At 39.2% G+C, this 20,222-nt stretch overlaps 1 protein-coding gene across 8 annotated transcripts in view; it reads left to right on the forward strand.

Annotated features, from left to right (window-relative positions):
- Positions 1 to 14,973, forward strand: part of EGF (epidermal growth factor) — a 58,991-nt gene extending 44,018 nt beyond the window's left edge. For 2 of the 8 annotated variants that reach the window (XM_061355210.1, XM_061355212.1), the window contains 5 exons: positions 1,413 to 1,563; positions 5,118 to 5,282; positions 8,845 to 8,947; positions 11,986 to 12,088; positions 13,934 to 14,973. In XM_061355210.1, the coding sequence (XP_061211194.1) occupies positions 1,413 to 1,563; positions 5,118 to 5,282; positions 8,845 to 8,947; positions 11,986 to 12,088; positions 13,934 to 14,157 (746 nt within the window). In that variant the 3' untranslated portion in view covers positions 14,158 to 14,973. Of the gene's footprint in view, positions 1 to 1,412; positions 1,564 to 5,117; positions 5,283 to 8,827; positions 9,029 to 11,985; positions 12,089 to 13,933 lie in introns of those variants that run through there. The other 6 variants (XM_061355209.1, XM_061355211.1, XR_009725715.1 and 3 more) reach the window with 5 other exon arrangements.
- The last annotated feature ends 5,249 nt before the right edge of the window (positions 14,974 to 20,222 follow it).

Below are 20,222 nucleotides of genomic sequence, written 5' to 3' on the forward strand. Positions count from 1 at the left end.
CCTCCTTTCAGGGCTTCAGTGTGATGGCAGCATTCTCTGAAAGTGTGGAGCTGAGTGGCTTATCGTCTTATTCTCTGTCAGCCCTCTTCCTCAGGATGAATTTTACTCCAGATCTGGAGTAAAGATCTCCAGACAGCCTAATGATGAAATGACATTGTGATTGTCACAGATCTGGTTTTGCAGAAAACCAGAAGGAAATAATGGCTTTTTAAAGCAGAACACCTGTCAGAATCGCCATCCTCTTTTCAGTTACTTAAACTTTCAGTAGCTTCAAGTGTCACTCAGGACACTTGAATTGATTTTAAGTGATGATGATTTTAAGTGCTGCATGACTTGGAAGTAATGGCTTCTAGGTCCTTCAGCTGTAAGTCTGATTCCATATCTTTGTGGGTTTTAACACACAATTTTAGTTACTTGCCTAATAAGCTCTTTTAGCAAGTTGAAAATTCCTTTACAGAATGCAGTCACACCTGAGGGTCAGTAAAACCATTCATCCCTTTCCACTCAGGCTTTTTGCCATGGCAGTTCTCCTGCAAACGAAAATTTAAAAACCAAATGTCACTGAAGGTCATGTTGCAGTACAACTGGTGTGAGTCATAAAACTGGTCCCATAAAATGTATGAGAGTGATAAGGCACATTTCTGCTCAGCCATACTGCTAGAAATTCTTTGCTGTGTAGATATTTGATTCTGACCTATAGATTTGATGTAGCACCAAAGAAGGCAAAAAAGCATTTATTTTCTATAAGGGCATGACTGCACTGTAGGTCATTCTGTGCAAGATTTAGAGCTACCTTTAAAGCTAGCTAGTCTAGATATCTATATAAATGACACTGCGTGATTCAAACTTGGGTCAATTACTTCCCCAGTAATGCTGTTATCTGTACCTGAGCTTGAAACTATAAAAAATGTAATCTGCAGTCGCACATAGATGTAATCAAGTGGATGGCAGCAGAGTAGAAATAATTTGCATAAGATCAAGTTGCATGTGGAAACTTCTTAGTCTAAGATCCAAATGCGTGAAATACGGCCACCCTTCACCTGTACATATGACTCTGGTACTTTGTGCATGGTTAAGATTTACCATACCCTAAAGCTGCACCTTAAATAGCATTTAAGCCTAGACTGACTAGACAGTCAGTGAAGTTTTTCTTCAGAGCTGTACTCACACATCTTAGACAGAATGCAGCCAATCTCTGTAAGTCTTTCATTGCAAATCTAGAATCAAGCATATTTAGTATTTTGGTCTAAATTTCTGCATGCTGAAATTCAATAAACAACATAAACAAAGGACTAAAACACAAGTAATTGGTCAAAATTAGAGATTTTTGCCTACTTTCCTTAAAGTTCTGGAACTCTTTTATACGATGCTGCCAAAAGTTTGAGATACCCTTGTGAAATCCTGTGTTTCAGAAGCTACTGTCACCCCCACTGTTGTCAGCAATGAATATTCTACAGTCCCTGTGCAAGGTGATATTGTAGGATGCCCTCCTTCATATGAGTCATACTGTCTCCATGGTGGAGTGTGCAATTATGTTGCTGATCTACAAGACTATGCCTGCAAGTAAGTACGGAAATTTGTATTGTCTGTGCTGATGAGTGATACTGTTAGGGCTCAGTTGAGTGCAGAGTGAAGTGTTTGTCCGTAAATTACCTGTTCATCACTCATGCTAGCAATTACCATCAGACTCTGCTCTTTTCTGTTAATGATCAATCCATTCACACTCATTGCAATATTAATAATAGGATTGAATTTGTCCCCTAAGCACTCGATTCTTTGCTTTGGAAATGTGAGATAAGTTGTGAAATGACTTTGAGCTCATGAATTTATGAATGAGGTGATTTCTCTCTCTCCTGTGTAATGATGACTTATACTTCCTTGTTGGCCCTGCTGTTCATGTGTTCATCCAGCTGTTCATCCCAGCAGTCACTGGGATGGAAAAGGACCCTTGAGACTCTGTCTTGTCTTCTCTAACTGGGACCAGACAGGAGAAGTCTGGTGTCAACATCTTCCCTTAGAGTTTGAAGAGTCTTGGTTCCTGGCAGAAAAGGTACCACATGATGGTCCTCTTAAGAACAAGGAGAGTAGCAATAAGACCTCAAAAATGAGACCTCCTTCCTCCTGTCAATATTTCTGTGAAGCCTCACTCGTGCTTCCCCAAATGCATTTACTGGTAAAAGCAAAGAGAATCTCATATCAGCCTTGGCCTGGTCAGTGTGACAGCAAAGTGCCATGGGGTAATCATTTCTTCAAAACCATTAGTGCTGGTGTTTAATTGTGTAACTTGATTGTATTTGAATCTGTGCTACATGTTTCTTTAAAATCAAGCATAAAAGTAATTAGAGTGGGACAAATCCAATGCCTGTCCCCTCCCCTGGGGTCTCACCTGGTAAGTGAGGACCTGTGCAGGGGATACACGCTGTTCGATTATAGGAGAATCTCTCTCTGTGTCTCAGAAACTTGACTGGCCCTTGTATAACCCTGGAGTAAGGAGAGCAAACTGTTGCTGATGGGTTTCTCTGATCCACCATTCCCCCTGATCTTCCTTGTACTGCAGTGCAGGAAACTCTGTACCAGGCAATTCCTGCAAGCAATGCAAATCCTAGTCTTCCTTATTTTTAAATATAATTGGTCTCCCCTGCCTACAGAACTCTGTACTAGCAGGAATATGAAAAGGATGTTATAATTTCGTGTACATATGTTGAAATGAAGTGGGTGCATTTTGCTGTGGATTTCCCAAATTCAGCAAAGCCTTTGGGGAAAGCCATTACAGGAGATGGACTCAGGGTCATCTCTGGTATTTGCTAGAAATTTTTAGTGTCAATTTTAGAGGAATTGAAAACTTTTCGCTCCTCATTGAATTTCTCCTATTGAAGCTAAAGAGTCTACAACTGCAGAACTTTCAAATTGGATCACATCTTTCTTCTTTTATTTGCTACGTAATACTGTATAATAAGAATCTAAATGTATGTATTCCTTAGCCGTGCAAATGCAAGCCGTGTAAAAAATGAAGGAACAGTCGTGTTTAGCCATCTTGAGAGCCAGGATTTGTGTGCGGACCTTGCTGAATTCTCACAATGCTGAATTCTCACTAGATGGCAGCATTCATTCATGTAGGCTGTAGTATGTTAAATACCAAAAAGAAGTCATGGAGAAATGTTACCCAGCAAAAATCACATACTAAATGTGATTTGTATTTTAATTAGTAAAAGCTCGTACACTACAAACTAATCTTCTAGTTTGTTTGGAATTTATTTTGATCTTACATTAAAAAAATATCCTTTTTTTCCCTTCCAACATATGTATATTCTGACTTGTGACAGAATAAGTGCTTGTGCCTGATTTAATAATGTGTTTCAGAACATTAGGTAAAAGTTGCTGCAGGTCAATTCCTGCTTCTTTTGCTCATTTGATTTACTCTTTCGACTTATATAAAACTACGCTGATAATTGGGAGAAGGATTTGAGGTTATTTTGCAGAGAATCATAGAATCATAGAATAGTTAGGGTTGGAAAGGACCTTAAGGTCATCTAGTTCCAACCCCCCCACCTTGGGCAGGGACACCTCACACCAAACCATGTCACCCAAGGCTCTGACCAACCTGGCCTTGAACACTGCTAGGGATGGAGTATTCACAACCTCCCTGGGCAACCCATTCCAGTGCCTCACCACCCTAACAGGAAAGAATTTCCTCCTTATATCCAATCTAAACTTCCCCTGTTTAAGTTTTAACCCATTGCCCCTTGTCCTGTCACTACAGTCCCTAATGAAGAGTCCATCCCCAACATCCCTATAGGCCCCCTTCAGATACTGGAAGGCTGCTATGAGGTCTCCACGCAGCCTTCTCTTCTCCAGGCTGAACAGCCCCAACTTTCTCAGCCTGTCTTCATACGGGAGGTGCTCCAGTCCCCTGATCATCCTCGTGGCCTCCTCTGGACTTGTTCCAACAGTTCCATGTCCTTTTTATGTTGAGGACACCAGAACTATACACAATACTCCAGGTGAGGTCTCACGAGAGCAGAATAAAGGGGCAGGATCACCTCCTTTGACCTGCTGGTCACGCTCCTTTTGATGCAGCCCAGGACACAGTTGGCTTTCTGGGCTGTGAGCGCACACTGAAGCCGCTCATGTTCATTTTCTCATCGACCAGCACCCCAAGTCCTTCTCCTTGGGCTGCTCTGAATCTCTTCTCTGCCCAGCCTGTAGCTGTGCCTGGGATTGCTTTGACCCAGGTGTAGGACCTTGCACTTGGCATGGTTAAACTTCATGAGATTGGCATCAGCCCACCTCACAAGCGTGTCGAGGTCCCTCTGGATCCCATTCCTTCCTTCCAGCATATCAACCGAACCACACAGCTTGGTGTCGTCAGCAAACTTGCTGAATTGAGTATACTTTTCATTTTTTATATTTGCTATTTCTTTTTTTATATCTCTTACCTTGGGCAGTAAAATTAGGCTAAGATTATATTTGATATATTTCTCACTTTCTAGTAATTCTGATTTGAGGGTTTTGTGGACTGGTAAGATATTTCCATATTGGGTTTTAGAATGGTAAAACCAAACAAATAATCAAAAACTTCCTGCAGAGAAAGCCTGTTATTAAGACTTAATTATGAAGATATTTCTAATCCCATACAAGGTGGTGGTTGTGGTTTTTTTTAAACCACTTTCATTTGTCTTTTATTTAAAATAAGGATTCAGATTAAAATTTGATTCCGTTAACCAAACCATTCTGAAAGTGTGATTAGGTCCCATACTGGCTATTTCAAAGAAAGGGCAGCCTGCTGCTGGAAAGTTATATGGAAAATCTTAGGGAAACACTAATCACTAATTATTTTCTTCTATTATTTACCTATTGGAATCTGAAAATTATAATCTCTCTGTATAATTCTATAGGTGATTTAATAGCATTACATTAAAAGAAGTCTTTTAATTTTGAATTCTACAGGTTTTAACAGCCGTTCTTTTAAAGTGATTAAGTCTTCACCACTACTAAATTCAACCAGGTATTTCTCTAATGGTTGCCAATGGTAAACCAATGTGCAAAGTGACTGAAGTGATGATCTGCGTTTTTTCCTCTGCCATGAGTTACAAAACATGCTTACTTCCCTTTGGTAGCTGTGTGACAGGCTACGTTGGGGAGCGGTGCCAGTTCAGTGACCTGGAGTGGTGGGAGCAGCAGCATGCTGAGCGGGTGAAGATGCGGAATATCACCATCACTGTGTGTGTAACAGGGCTGGTCCTCCTGCTCCTGCTGGGCTTCCTGGCTGCCTACTGCCACAGGTAGTGTTTCCAAACACATGCCGTGAATATGTGCCACAGGGACTGAGGCTGACTTTCACGGGGGGCTCATGGTGAAGAACATGAGCTGTTCCTCAGCTGGTGGAAATCACCGTATCATCCTACTCTTTTGCTTGTCAATAATTGCATCTATGAATAATGCAGAAAGATCTGGCATGTATCTTGCCTACAACACTCACACTGGTGTTAGTGAATGACATGTCTGGGGAGAAGAAGAATAGATCTTATTAGGCTTGAAGAGAAGGAATAATTTGTATTGATGAGAGAATTCAGGAGCATGCTATTTGCTTCTTGTTTGATTTCCCTTAAGAGCTCTAGATGTCTGAAATTGTCATGGCAGAGTTTGGCTTTTCTCTGCTAGCTATCCTGCTAGTTTGGTTTTGCTTCCTTTTCAGTGTAGCGTTACACCAGAAATTGTCCTTGCCATAGAGAAAAGCAGCGTTCTAACCTTCCACGTGATGCCTCAAGCAATGAATGTGAAAGTAGTTTTCCTTGCAGTAGAAAGAATAAAATCAGGGTTGTGAGCCTAAAGCACATCTGTTGTAAAAGTATGCCCTGGCATTTTCCATGGCTGTAGTGAATTGTGCAGGTTTGGGATTCTTTTCATGGCAAAAAAGAACCCCTGCAGTCACTATTTGAGAACCCAGTGTGATGTTAAATTAAATGTCATCCATATCCCTTAGACTGGAAAGTATTCAGCATTTAGTAAGTTAGAGTCTTTTGGCCATGACCTTGGCAAATAACTGTTCTTAGAAGCTCTTGTTTAAATGAATATTTATATTTTCAAGTAAACATATAAAAGCCAGACAGCAGCCAAATCAAGAGTCTTCTACTGAATGATGGTGACCTGCCCTCCACGTGCAGGGGTTTTGTTTGTTGTTTAAGCTAATTTTAAAATTAGACTGTCCTAGGCACAAAAAGTTAAGTTACAAAAGTAGTTAAATATGGAAGCTAATATTTTTCCATAAATATGGAAGCTAATATTTTTCCATTCTTATTTAGTGATTCCTAGCATATTTAGTCTATAAAGTAGAGAAGCTGCCAAATTTCTTATTTTCTATTAACTACTGGTACAGGTCTGGAATTAAAGCTAAATTCAGACTGGTTTGTTCTCATGACCTGGGATTGAGAAGCTAATCAGTGCAATGATACACGTAGCATAGACAAATCATGAGATTCTTTTATTTCCCGTATATATCATATAAACTTATGTCATGAAAAATAGTCAGAATGTGGCTGGGTTTATGGTGTGAAGATATTCTTTCTCTTCTGTTGCTCTCTCTTTTGTCATTTCTCCCTGATTTACCTTTCTTTCTTGCCAAATGCTTTTGATCAATACAACTATTTATCTCAACAACAAGTTTTCAATTACATGCTTGACTGAATTTGTACTGCAGCTGTTACTAGCATAACTAGATAAAAATGAAAACACTGACCTAAAATCCCTATTTAACTGGAGTCTAAAAACCAGCATTTGAGTTGAAATTGCTATGCAGCTTTTTCACGTAATCTACTGTATTTTGAAAAGTACTGGTTAAGTCTGTAATAGTCCTGTTCCTCCCCTTGTAAAATAGAGATGCCTATCTCATTTTAATTGGAAGAAATGTAGTTGAAGATCTACACCTGCCAGTTTGAAAAATGTGTGAACTGAAGGCCAAGAATAAGAGTATTGGGTTGGTTTCTCAATGATTGAAGCCTGATGAAGATCATTGTGTTAATCTTAATGTTAGGTTAATGTAGTCTGACAAGCATGTAGTATGTTGTTTCCTATCTTTGCGGTTCAAGAAAACAGCTCTTTTCCAACAACAGCAAAAAAAACCCCCAAAACCAACCAACAAACAAACAACACAAAAAACCAAACAAAAACAACAACAACAAAACAAAACTAAAAACAAAACCAAAACCCAACACTGAATAACAGATTTCAACAATCTCTTCACCTCAATTGGCCAAGGCCATGAAAAAAAGAGTAGGATTGGGAATGAGAAATTCTTGGCCTCTTCGCCATGCTTGGTCAACTAAATTTCACTGCCTTGTCTGCTTGTGCTCAGTTGCACATGAAGACTCCCATGCCCACCAAGTCCATCTGGCATCTGTTACTCTGCATGCTATAAAGTAAGATGTAGAATTAGTGATCCTCTTGAGCAGGGCATCCAGCTGGGGACTGTGTCTGTATGTGAGATCTGTGCAATGGATTTTAGGACTCTTAAGTACCAGGCTTGAGTTTCACCAGCACTAGGAGCTGCAATGCAGAATGGGCACATCTGAGTGACAAAACAGGAACAGCAGCCTTGCCATTGTGTCAAGAAAATTCAAAATGGACTAATTTCCCAGCATTGTGTTCTGTGGATATATCCTCAGATCTGGCACCTGTTTGTGTTTTTATGAGCAGTCCCAGTCTTATCCATTACTGGAGGCAATAGGAAGATGTAGAGAATCTGGTGAGAAAATCCATGATGGAGAGAGATAGATCTTTCTCATTTATAGCAAAAAGCAAATTTTCTTTACATTGTATTGTCATGGTGGGAAAAACATTCGGTAATTGCAACACATGTACTTCGCCAGTTAGTATGTGAATGTGATGCAAAAATAAAAAGAAAATTCCTATTTTCTTAGATACATGTCTATTAAATTTAATTTCAAATAGCTCAAGTAAACAAATTTTACAACTTGAGATTTCTGGAATTTGAAGAGTGTAACATTAATTTTATTAGTTGATGCCTAGGAGAAGAAAAAAACATGTATGTAAAGTCAGTATAAATGCACTTATTTGAGGCTCAACCAGTGTAAATGAGTTCTTTTTCTTAGGACCATGTTTTCTCTGTTGGGGTCTGTATGGGCTTTTAATAGTGCCTTACAAGCGATTGCTGTTTAACTGCAAAATTACCATTTTTTAAATGTATGGAACTAGCTACTTAGGGCTGATTATCTGTTTCCTTTTCCAATTCCAGGTTGTCCTCTTGGCTTTTTTCCCCCTTGAGTTAATTCTGTTGGTCATACTTTTTCCTGGAAATGTCTAAATTCCAAGTTTTTGTGGCTTTCAGTTTGTTTATTTTATAGTAATTTCTGATTTTTTTTTTCATAAATGTTGCAGATGAATGGCAGAAATTACTTTCATAATTGTAGCTATCAGTGGTATACAAAAATAAAGCCAGATTTCTATTTCTGGGCTTCACTCACAATGTTCATTGTGTGGGCTGAAACCTAAATCTTTATAAGAGGAATGTATTAAAAATAGCATAATGTAAGAAAAAGGAAAGAGATAGTTAAAATTATGAGGCCTAATTTTTTTTTCTCATAAATGACCCTTTACAGATGGCACATTAGAGCAAACATTTGTTCACTTCTTACTGACTTCTGTTTCTGACAAGCTGCTTGTTTTAACCACTGTGCAGTAATTGACAGTAATACACCCTTCCAAACCAATGAAAGAAAACGAATTATATGCCCCTTCTGTAAATACCCATAGCATAATGTGTGAAAGGAAGCAGCATCTGTTCCTCCCAAAGCAAAATAATTTGTTTCAGCTTTTGTTCTGTTGCAGAAGTCAAAACCTGTCTAGGAAGAATCTCTATGCAGAAGCGATAAGAGAAGCCAGCAGCCATGCTGACAATGAGAACGTGACAGCTACTAGCAACAAGTCTCGGGTAACTATATTAATGTGGAGTGGTGAGGGAAGCAGGAAGGATCAAAGAGTGTTAGGGATACACTTGAGATTATCCATCAAATAATTCACATCTTAAATACATTAAATAACTGCTAGAGTCATCAAGTGCTTTGCTGTGAACCCTAGTTCATCTTACCTCATTGTTATCCCTCAAAGTTCACAGCTGTCTGGATGTATTGCAACCATTATCCAGTGTTATTGTTAGCTTTGAAAACAACAGTTGGGGAACTGTGTTCTAAATTAAGGAAATGGCAATGTGATGACATGGCATATCACAGAGTTATTTTCACAGGAAACCATGCCCTCTGTAAAAAAGGCTTCTTGGAAGTCAAGTATGCGCTCCATGAGATGTTGAACTTTATTCTGGGGGCTGATGAAATTAGGTGTTTTTATATTAGAGGCTACTACCTTGTAAAGAGAAACAACCAGAATGTTATTGGGCAGTTTGGGAGGGAATATAAAATACTAATTTTGCACTGCTGTAGATAGAAATGCCATCACGATCTGTTTGTACTGGCCTGTTTCTGTTGTCATTTTTGAAGTTGCATCAGAGAATTTGGCCCCATCAGATCTGACCTAAGGACCTGATCCTCACTGGTATTAAAATGAAATTACACTGCTGGGTGGATTGCAATTGAAACTTGAAGTGTACAAACAAAAGTGATGTAACTGGCATCTGTGCCAGGTCTGAGACTCCTTTCTCAGAAAGGCATGACTTATCCTGAGAGCTTGTCTGCACACACATATCATTCAGCTCTGAATAAGCTGCTATAATGCAGATATCACCATACTTATCCAGGTAACATCGCATTAGCTAAGCACCATAGACTCTTCAACTACAGTTATGCCCATGGTTTAGATTGTCTGTTTGTTAGTGCATAGGCACTGAAACAAACTATCAAACACATATTAAGAGTGCTGAATTTACTTGACCCTGGTTAGGATATATTGCTCCTTAGCTGGGCAACAGCATGCTCTTGTGGACCTTTTACTACCAACAGAGCTCCTCCAGGTATTAGTCAGCAAATGTGCTTAATTGTGGCGATGTCATCATTTGTTCACAGCAGAGACAAAGAGCACAGTTTACAAAATGTCTGAGACTAAGAAAATCAGAAACATTTGTTGGGAATGAAAACAGCTTGTTGCCTAGGAGCATTGCTTTAGGAGGCCTGCAGAACATCAGCTCTGTCCCCACCTGCTGTTGTCTCCCCAGTTAATGCTAGTGGTCAATGATATTTTTGCTGAATATAGGAGTAATTAAGCAGCTAAGCAATGGACTGAATCAACAAAAATAAATCCAGCCTACTCATCTATAACACGTGTTAAATTTCACCATGAATTCTTGCACTGGGAGACATCAAATACATTAATGATGTAATTTATTGCAAATGGCTTGTTGCAGGATAGCAGAAGAAACCACTGACCCTTTGCTAATTACTGCTGCTTACACAGTAATGGATTCCTGGGGTTTCATGCATATGATCTTCTCTATGCTGATGTAGCCATTGAGTGTTAAGTTCACTGGGACTTCACGCATGCATGCGCTAAGGATAGAAACTGTTGAGTTGTCAAAAAGCAGCAGAAAGTTGTCCATTTCTACTGTTCATTTCAAGTGGATTACTGGAGACCTTTATGTATAAAAAGAAGATTATACTACATTAGGGGTAGAAAACTCTATAGCTCCTCAACTTTTAAGGCACTAAAATAGGTTTTTGGGTGCTGTTGATTTACCCAGCATCAGTAATCCTAATGAAGGACTCTGTATGGGGACTGGATGATGTGTGACTTTAAGGAGCTCATGCAACTCACTCATTCTGTAGCCCACAGTGCTACTGCTCATTTGTGAGGGTGGGGTAAGGGAGTGCAAAGACTTCCTTGTTCTTGCCCATCTAGGCTAATGTAGTGGGTTACAAGCTTTTATGCTATTACACATATCAAATGCTAGGTATTGTGATACAGAAACTATACCTATAAATTGTCCAGGTGTCATTCACTTTTTCCTTTACTTCTTTCAGGTGAGACTACATTTAGCTAAGGGTATGCCTGGGTATTTTTTCACATTCATATTAGAATTCCATAAGCCAGGCTAGGTTTGCCTTACGGATATGTAATCCTTGGTAAACTTCTGCACTTGTTCGAATTTTATTGCTGTTCTGAGACGTTTCACCCAGCAAGTGTTCTGTTTTGCACAGGCAAAGATGTTTTGCAGAACTGTGTGTAGCTGAATCTCCTCCCGGGGTCTGTCACATGTGGGTTAGCAGCTGTAAGACTACAGATTTTATGTAAATGAACTGAAGCCTAAGTAGTCACACCTGCTACATCTGTGATCTATCCACATAAATCCACCAATTACCCACCTGGACCTCTGAATCTGTCAGTCCTTCTGTTGGAACATCTTATTTACAGATGCTTTCTGTTCTTCCCTGTCTCTGCTCTTTCAACATCCCCCTTTTCCCTCTATACTATTTCAGCACAGTGCTTCACATAGCTTTCCTCTGCCTCTGAGTTTTTTCTGTTTTCCTCCTGATCCCCTAGAGGGTCCCATCTTCTGCTTCCGAGGCATCGCTTCCACTGACACCATCGGATGATGGCATTGCACCCCCTAGGTGGTGCCGAGCGCCAGAAAGCATTTCCTTCCCTGTGCCTGACAGGGTTTCTTGCTGTCTGACTGCAGGTCTCTAACACATTAAAAGCAGTCCTCAGTACTATGGAGAGGGTTAGTTTTCATGAACTTTTGCTCTTGCTTCTGGAAAGGTTGATTTGCAAGGCAAGAAAGTGGGTTGTTCTCTTCACTAGACTGGGACTGTGTACTTCCCAAAGAAAGACTGGGTCTGTCATCAACTCAAATGTTTGATTATCTGCAGGGGAAGGGTCATTCCAGAAGCCAGGGTGCCCTTTTTCCCCCTGCTGTGGTTAGAGTGTGTGGACCTTCTAGTTTGCCTCTTGGGTTTCAGAAAACCAGTTCATTTTATATTATTCAGGCTCTGTGTATTCTGTGCATATTGTATGCATTTGCAGTTTGCGGTTGTTAAGGAGTGTAACAGTTCTCTGGAGACTAAAGCGGTTGATCTAATTGAGTGTGAGACAGCAGATCCTCATCCTGCCTGTCCTTCAGAATATGGTGAGTAGGATTTCCTTCCTTATTAGATCTCTCCTCAACTTTGTACCAGCAGGAGCAGTGGCTGATAGAGGAGACAGCAAAATCAAAATTATGTTTCTGGCCTGTTTAAAGCTGCTGTGCACAGCAGAAACCATGTTTATATTGCTGTGAAGAGGCCATTCAATCCTTCGTTTTGCAGATTATTCATGAGAAATTACAACAGTGCTTTCACACTCATAAGATGCCAGATGCTTCTAGGGATAGTAATAATATATTTTTGCACTTATACAGAACTTCACAGGTTTGCTTCATAGCAAGTTGTGCTCATCATACTGATGGTGAATGTACATCTGTGGAATGACATACTTTGACAGTCCTTATTCATTCAGGCAGATTTACTGAGATGGTGTCAAGAGTACAGCTCTGCCCAGAAACCTTTTGCCTTGCAGCAGCAACTACAGTTTTGCTTTTTGTGTTGAACGAGATGTTTGTCTGCTTAGGCATTTTTTGGTGCTTAAACAGGGATGAGATGAATAACAGAGATGTGCCTCCCATCCGTGGTGCAAAGGCACCAGGCAGCACAAAGGCACACAACAGACTTCCATGGTCCATGGGTTACCTGCTGGACCACCCTGAGTTTTAGGAAATACTGCCTTATAGATGGCAACTGAATGTCCTAATTGCTCAGATTGTGAGAACGAATGAAGGCTGATATCCTTAAGCGTGTGTCTTATTTACAGTATCACAGTATCACAGTATGTTAGAGATTGGAAGGGACCTCAAAAGATCATCTAGTCCAATCTCCCTGCCGGAGCAGGAACACCTAGATAAGGTTACACAGGAACGTGTCCAGGCGGGTTTTGAATGTCTCCAGAGAAGGAGACTCCACAACCTCCCTGGGCAGCCTGTTCCAGTGTTCCGTCACCCTCACTGAGAAAAAGTTTCTTCTCAAGTTTAAGTGGAACCTCTTGTGTTCCAGTTTGTACCCATTGCCCCTTGTCCTATCATTGTTTGCCACTGGGAAGAGCCTGGCTCCATCCTCGTGACACTCCTCCTTTATATATTTATATACACTAATAAGTCTCCTCCAAGCTATAGACTATTTACCACTATACTTCCCAGCTACAGAAGTCAGGAACTAGAGAGCCTGGTTTGCATCAGTCACTTAAAAATATGCAAAGGTAAAAGTTATGGACAGGCATCTTGCAAGATGTTCAAAATTGCCCATCCTTAGAAGTCACTTTATTCATCAGTAGAAAATATGCCTCACATTTATTTGGTTAGACTAATATTGTGAATGTGTAGAACTGTATTGTCCAGTGAAGGAAGCCTGATGTTTCCCGTTAGGAAGCTCTGTTTTCATTTATAGTTTTATCAGATGCAGCTATTGGAACAGAAATTTCCCATGACAGCTGTCTAATTTTTTCCTAATTGAAAATTAGAAAAGTGTTTCAACCATGTTAGACTCAAGACTAATAAAGAATCTGATGTCTTTTCTAACATGTTAAAGAAAGTTCTTATACCATACTATTGAATAATTCTAAGATCTTTAGACTTTGGGGCAGTGGCTTTAATTTTGCCAGGCAGGTAAGTCTTCTTGTCACAGGCATGCTTTTCCCTGTTCTTAGGTATTAAAACACTTAAACATGAAATTTGTGTAAGGCATTTCTGAAAGTCTTGTGCAAGGTCTTGACTTTGCCTGTTTTTTTGTTCTTTTGACATGAGTTGGTTTTGTAATTATCGGAATCCAATCTTGTGTTTCCTTTCATAGATGTCCTCTTTCAAAGCTGTTACTAGTTTTCTTTTAGCTTAGTTGTTGTGAAGCTTCTCAAATGGCTTTCAGTAATACATATGCATTTTCTCCAGTGGAAGAACAGCCTATAACATATAACAAAGCAGCAGAGACTTTGGCAGAAGAGGAGAAAGAACAAGGTTGTCACCAAGAGGTTCCTGTTGGTGAGAAATCATATCAACCCATGGGAGCAGAAAGGGACCCTCCTCAGGCTCCCTGGAGCATCCACCCGAAGCCCCTGCTGGAAAGGGACCACTGCAAGCTTGCTGCAGCAAGCCTACTGATGCAGCCAGACTAGAAGCAGCCTGGGTCTGAGCAGGAAAAGGAGGAAAGATTAAGGCAATAGAGAATGGAAACTCATTAAACACTGAAGCAGTCCCTTTTTTATTCAAATCTGCCTTAGGAAAAAGCAAACGACAGCCCACAAATCAAAACAGAACAGAGGAGTCCTTACCACTCCTTCCCTGTCATCTCTGCTTGGAAGAATTACTGTGAGCAATGTATTAACAATGAGTACTCTATTAACTATCACTTTAAGGGTCACTGCTGCTAACTTCATTAGCTGCCTGCTACAAGGACACTGAGGGGAAAACTGACAAATGGGTGATTTTTCGAAGTATTTTCTAGTGGAGTTGGTTGCAAACAGTGGTCTCTGCATGTACACAGACTCTGGAAATTGCCTAGATAATGGTCCACAAGGACAACTGCAGAGAAACTGGGATGGAAGATTGTGCAGGAAAATGAGTTAAAAAAGAATCTTTATTACAGTATTGTTCATGGACACTATAAGCCTTTTCCAGTTCTGCCTTCAGGCCAGAGTAACTTCTTGGACTTCACCAGAGATATTCTTGGATCTTCTTCTGTAAGTGAGCACCAAATGCAATCTTGCATTTCTCAGGTTTGATGGGCTGGAGGATTGTTTGTGAGCATATGGTGTTAACTATGGTCATGTCTATGAAGTGAGAGGTAATATTTGAGGGGAAAGGTGTTTCTTCCATTCAATTTTCCAGTCTACACTGGTTCTTCAGAGCATTTCAGGATTGTTTCTGGAGTGAGGCTGTGGGTCTGAGTCCGCTTTCAGCCCCGCAAGGGGGTATGTGCTGGAGCTGTCCTCTCCTTACAGAAGTCTGGCAGCCGAACCTGGTTCGGCCTATATAATAGGACTTAGTGTGGGGAAAGACCTCCAGCCAGTTGATGGTCTGACAGAACAGGAGGAGTGGGGCAAACAGAAAAACACCTCAGTTTGGACCGACTTCCATCTAGCTGTCTTGTGCTGCCGGATAAAATCTATGGGAATAATTGGGAAACAGCACCAATTTTTCTTGTAACTGGCTTTCTAACAGCTACAGTGCCCTTCCAGTTATTTAGTAAGAACTAACTTATAAAGCTCTGTTTCATACAGGTTGTAGTTTAACTGTTTATTGTATCAAGTGATTTCCACCACTGGTCGTGACTGTCTAAGACTACTTTTAGAATATATTGGAAGATATCTGGAAATCAGTTAGATTACTAACAATGTTTTCATTGTAGGGGGTTTCTCAGTCCTCTGCCTTTGAAGCCTACTACTGTAACTATTAGACACTTCCCTTAAACTTCACTACAGTGCCCACTACTACTGTTCCTTGTAAGTCATTAGCTGGATAGTAGTGGCAAATGTTACCATTTTGTTTGTTTACCACGCAATTTTTTTTTTATTTTTTTTTTTATACTCTTGCCAGGAAGTTATGGGATGTATGGGATGCTGTCATTTGGTTACCAGCTCTGTAGGTCATGATGGTAAAGATTACTGAAAAGTTCTTAACTCTTGTCCAAAACAGTTACGCATCTGAGTAACTTTGTGGAGTCAGTACTGATTTGTTTTAGTGTAAACAGCAAGAACATTGAGCCCAAGGTGTCCAAATTACAAAAACTATAATGCTATGTTGTGTGAAGCTGTCACTTATTTGTCTTCTAAAGTGATTTTTGCCAGTGGTTCTGAATTGTCGAGTCTGATTTCTAATCAGTTCAGTTCTGAATTCAGAATAAACTTGTAAACTTGGTGTTGCCAGAGGTTAATTGGAACTAGTAGCAATTAAGATTTATTTCCCTGTTCATTAAAGAGGAGTTGGACTAGATGACCTTTTAAGGTCCCTTCCAACCCAAACTATTCTATGATTCTATAATAAGATGCATTCTTTTGTGTGAATGGCAACAAGGGTATTTCCATGAAAAAAGAAGTGGTTGAGGAGAGTTGGCACACTAAACTCTGTTCAGGAGAGGATAGAACCATTGGTGTTTGGTAGATTTGATTTTAAGTTCAGTATAACAATATTAATTTCATTAACATTTTTGAAAGTTTCTAGTGTTTATTCCTTGGTCTTTCACAGTTCATCACTGATCTTGTGTGTTTTGATGGGAAGAGAGTCCAGCTATAAAGACCCTGATTCAGTATTTTATTCCCATGAGATCTAGTAACATTGCTTTGATCCCTGCACTTTGATTATTTGTGGTGAAATATAATGTTTTGCTTAAAATCAAAGTATTGTGTTGAACGACAGTCAAACATCTAATTGGAAGTTTCCATGATCAAAAGAAATAATGATTTGTAACTTTACATCTGGTTTAAACAAAGGTGTTTCAGACTCTTTACAAATTGGTTTCATATTCTACCTGGTGATTTTTTTACTTTTCCTTCCTTCTGTCTAAGGATCTAATTTTAATTTTGATAGTGTTCTTTACAGAATAAGATAGAAAAAAGTCAAGGTGATATGTTTTTGGAATTACAGTGTTTTGAGTTTTAAATATTTCCTAAACTCAGCTCTAAACCCAAAATAGTCTTTAGTGTAAAACCTTGAAATGATATTTCAACACAAATATAATATATTTGGTTTATTTGTATGTTTATAAAGGTATTGATTTATAAAATAAAGTAGAAAAAAAAATTCCTGGTGTCCCTCTTGTTTTAAAAGAAAATAATGCAAAATTCTAGTTTCAGTTAACCCATGTCATGTTTGTTGATAGCTCCATTGGTTTCATAATGCCACAGTGTGTAATGTGTTGGTGCAGCACATGAAGGTATCATGGGTTCTTCATTCACTGCTCAGAGAATCTATACTAATGAGCATTATCTTCTGCAGCTCACAGGTAGATCCCAGCTTGAATACGGTAAGTTTTTATTTATTATTTTAGTTAAACATTCCCATCAACAGCAGACATCACATACTCCTTTTTATGCACATTTAAGTGTCTCTTACAAATGTTACTTATTTGTCCAGAAATACTATCCATGACTTCACAATGTTTTCAAACTTCAAGATGTTGTTCTCAGGGTTTCCATTGCAAACCAGTTGAAGACAAATGATTGAATCCTGGGGGTTCCTCTGGGTGTTTTGGCTAAACTTTTTTCAGGTATGCAAAAAAACCACCTCCAAAACCCCTTTTTAAATTATTAGAACTTCTGGGTCTAGTTAGCTTACTATTCACCTCAAATCCTACTTTTAAAAATGAAATTAACATATGTTATATTAAGTAGTAAAAGAGGAATTTAGAGACATAATGGGAAAAAGCTTGATAAGTCTAAAGTGAGAAAACTATTGGGGAATTCTAAAAATCAAGGGAGAAAATGAGTTTGTTTAGTTTAGTAAATCCTGACTTTATTGAAATTGACATTTCAATTCTCTAAAGCCATAATTTCATCATAAAGAAGTGAGGAGTGATTCATGCTCATTCATAATGGACATAGGCAGTGCAATGGTTCCTAGTCATACAAATGCATGACATCTCATTTTAAGTCCTTTTGCAGTCCTTTTGCAGTCACTTGCAGTTTTGCAGTGGTTTATCTGTTCAGGAAAAAAAATAAAAAATATCCATCCTGCTAATCTCTTTCTGGGTGAAAATATTAAGAAAAAATTAATCTAGAAAAAATCTAGGAAAACTCTTCCAGATGGGGCTAAGGGAAGCCTCTTCCTTCTTACCACATATTGTGGTTTTGTCTTACTTGGAGTCATTTTATCTTATGTTACTTCAGGGTGATGCCTACACTGTTCCATTAGTCTTCAGGACACACGTGGTGTTATTGCCTTGCTCCCTGATAACTTGCCATCTTTATCTCTGTGTATGTGAAAAGGAAAGATGTTAGTGGCATTACAAGCCTCCCCCAGAGCCCCAGGAATGCACCCCAAACACAATCTGAAAGGGTGATAGCCTAAGTTGGCTCATGTTCCTGTGATCTTTTATTGAGACTGCTGTTTAATGCCAGTTTTGATGTGGACCAGGAACAGCCAACTTTGTGAAGACTATTCATCATGGGATTAACTTTCTGGCACTCCTCAGTACTGAGGTGGACTCGATCCAAACCAGTGAAAAGCCTTAGTCCCTTCTAACCAGCTGTAGGGGCACTCAATATCCTGCTACTTCAAGACTTTGGAAGTTGATTTTTGAGGCAACTGCTGCAATAATCACCTGTAAAGATGCAGAAGCCCTTTGTATTGGGACCCTGGCCACTATCATGTCTTCCGCCTCAAGCCTAGGTGTTACAACCAAAATGTCTTCTCCCTGCTTGCTTTCTTTTTGGAGGGGATGGTTCTGACTCTTTTGTTCTCTTAAACACAAGCAGAAGCTAAGCAAAAGCTTAGAGGGAATTTCTACACTTCTTAGATCGACACTGTAGTCTGTCAGCTGTCTTTTTTCCAGGTAAGAAGTTAAGATATGTCTCCAAGTATAATTTTAAGAATATCTGAGTCATAGACCCTTGTTTTTTCTCACACCCACTGCTGTGTGACGGTTATCTTTCCAAGCACCCAGCTTTATACCACATGCTTTCTAGGATCTTCAGTTCACAGGTATTCTTGGTTATGTTACCCCTAATATGGTCTTGTCAGTCTGAACCTCACTCATTAAGGGTTAAGGGGTCCTGTCTGCCAGCCAGCTTTCAGTCCATGTAACAAAATTGGCCTTGCCTATGTGGCCTTTATCCAAACCAATTTGGAATGGTTTTAAAAGTAAGTCAAAACCACCATGTAAGGGTGAGCAGCTACTGGAAACAGAACAGCTGGAGTCCTGGTCCATTAATAAGTCCCCTAGGTATTAATATGATGCAAACAATGAAAAGAATACTTAATGATTTATAAAAGAATTAGCTACTCATGTTCATGTAAAAAAGATTTATTATTAAAAAAAGCCTCATGGTTTAATAGCTTCATAGGTTCATGACCTAGCAAATTTTGTGCAGCTCTGGGCTTTTTATTGATTAAAGCCAGCGAGTTTTATGTGCTGTATTCAATGTACAGCTACAGTGTGCACATTTTAATGGGCATGTTCTTTGTTAATATTGATTTCATGAAACAATACATTTGAGTGTAATGTAATAAACTGAGAGAATGCACAGCTGATATTTCATTAGCATGTTAGCAGCAGTTAGTCATAATGTAAGAGTGGTCTAAGTGTGATATACATAAATTTATCTTTTTTCACTCAAGAAAGAAATAGAAATATTTAGACTGAAAGATTTTAATGACCATTTTGCTGTTTACTTCTTGTTTGCAAAAGCATGTTTGGCCCAGTTGCGTGCAGCCTTTGTGCAGTGTGTGTGCCTGTAAATAGTAAGTTAGAAGAAACATGTACTTTAAATTGCTCTTGAAAGGTAACCATTTAACAAAGGAATCAATAAACTAAATACAGCCATATGCCAAACATCTCACTGGAGACCAAAATCACTAATAGTTATGGAAGAGTCAAGGATACCTATAGTATTTGTATGAAATAATCATAGAGTTCAAACTTATTTCCGCTGACCTTACTGTTGCTTATTAAAGGTTTTAGCAGAGACCTGGATACAGTCGCATTCAAGAGAGGGGTTTGGAATTAAAATACAGATAAAAGGAAAAAGGTTAATCCAGGTCAAGGGAACAGACCAAAACTGGGATTGCATAAGATTATAGTATCTTTCCTCATTTCTCCGATGGTCAATGGCACCTAGTTTTAAGTAACACTCTTTTCTGCAAAATCTCTTAAATGAGAGTCTAAACACGCTATTAACTCTATTTTTTGGCTTTGCCAGTATCTTTAATCACTATACAATGATTTTTGACCTCTAAGAGAGTTTTGTTTGCCTAAAAGCACAATTGTGCTAAACACTACCTCCAGGAGACTGAGATATATAACAAGGCACCCCCTATTGCTTATTGAGTGTTGTAATCATAATAGTTCTTTCTCCTTTCTCATACCTAGTAATTTGCATCAATTGCAGAAAGTACATCGAAACACACTATGAGCTGATTTTCATAATAGCAAGTGAACAGAGCTAAACAATGCCAAATGCTGAGGCAGTTGGATCTGGATTTGATCTACCTTGTGGCTGAATGTAATAACAAACCAAACCTAAAG

The sequence above is a fragment of the Neopsephotus bourkii genome, unplaced genomic scaffold, assembly GCF_033783945.1.
Source record: "Neopsephotus bourkii isolate Nb327-2 ecotype Australia unplaced genomic scaffold, CSIRO-AGI_Nbou_v1 NB_787, whole genome shotgun sequence".
NCBI lineage: Eukaryota > Metazoa > Chordata > Aves > Psittaciformes > Psittacidae > Neopsephotus > Neopsephotus bourkii.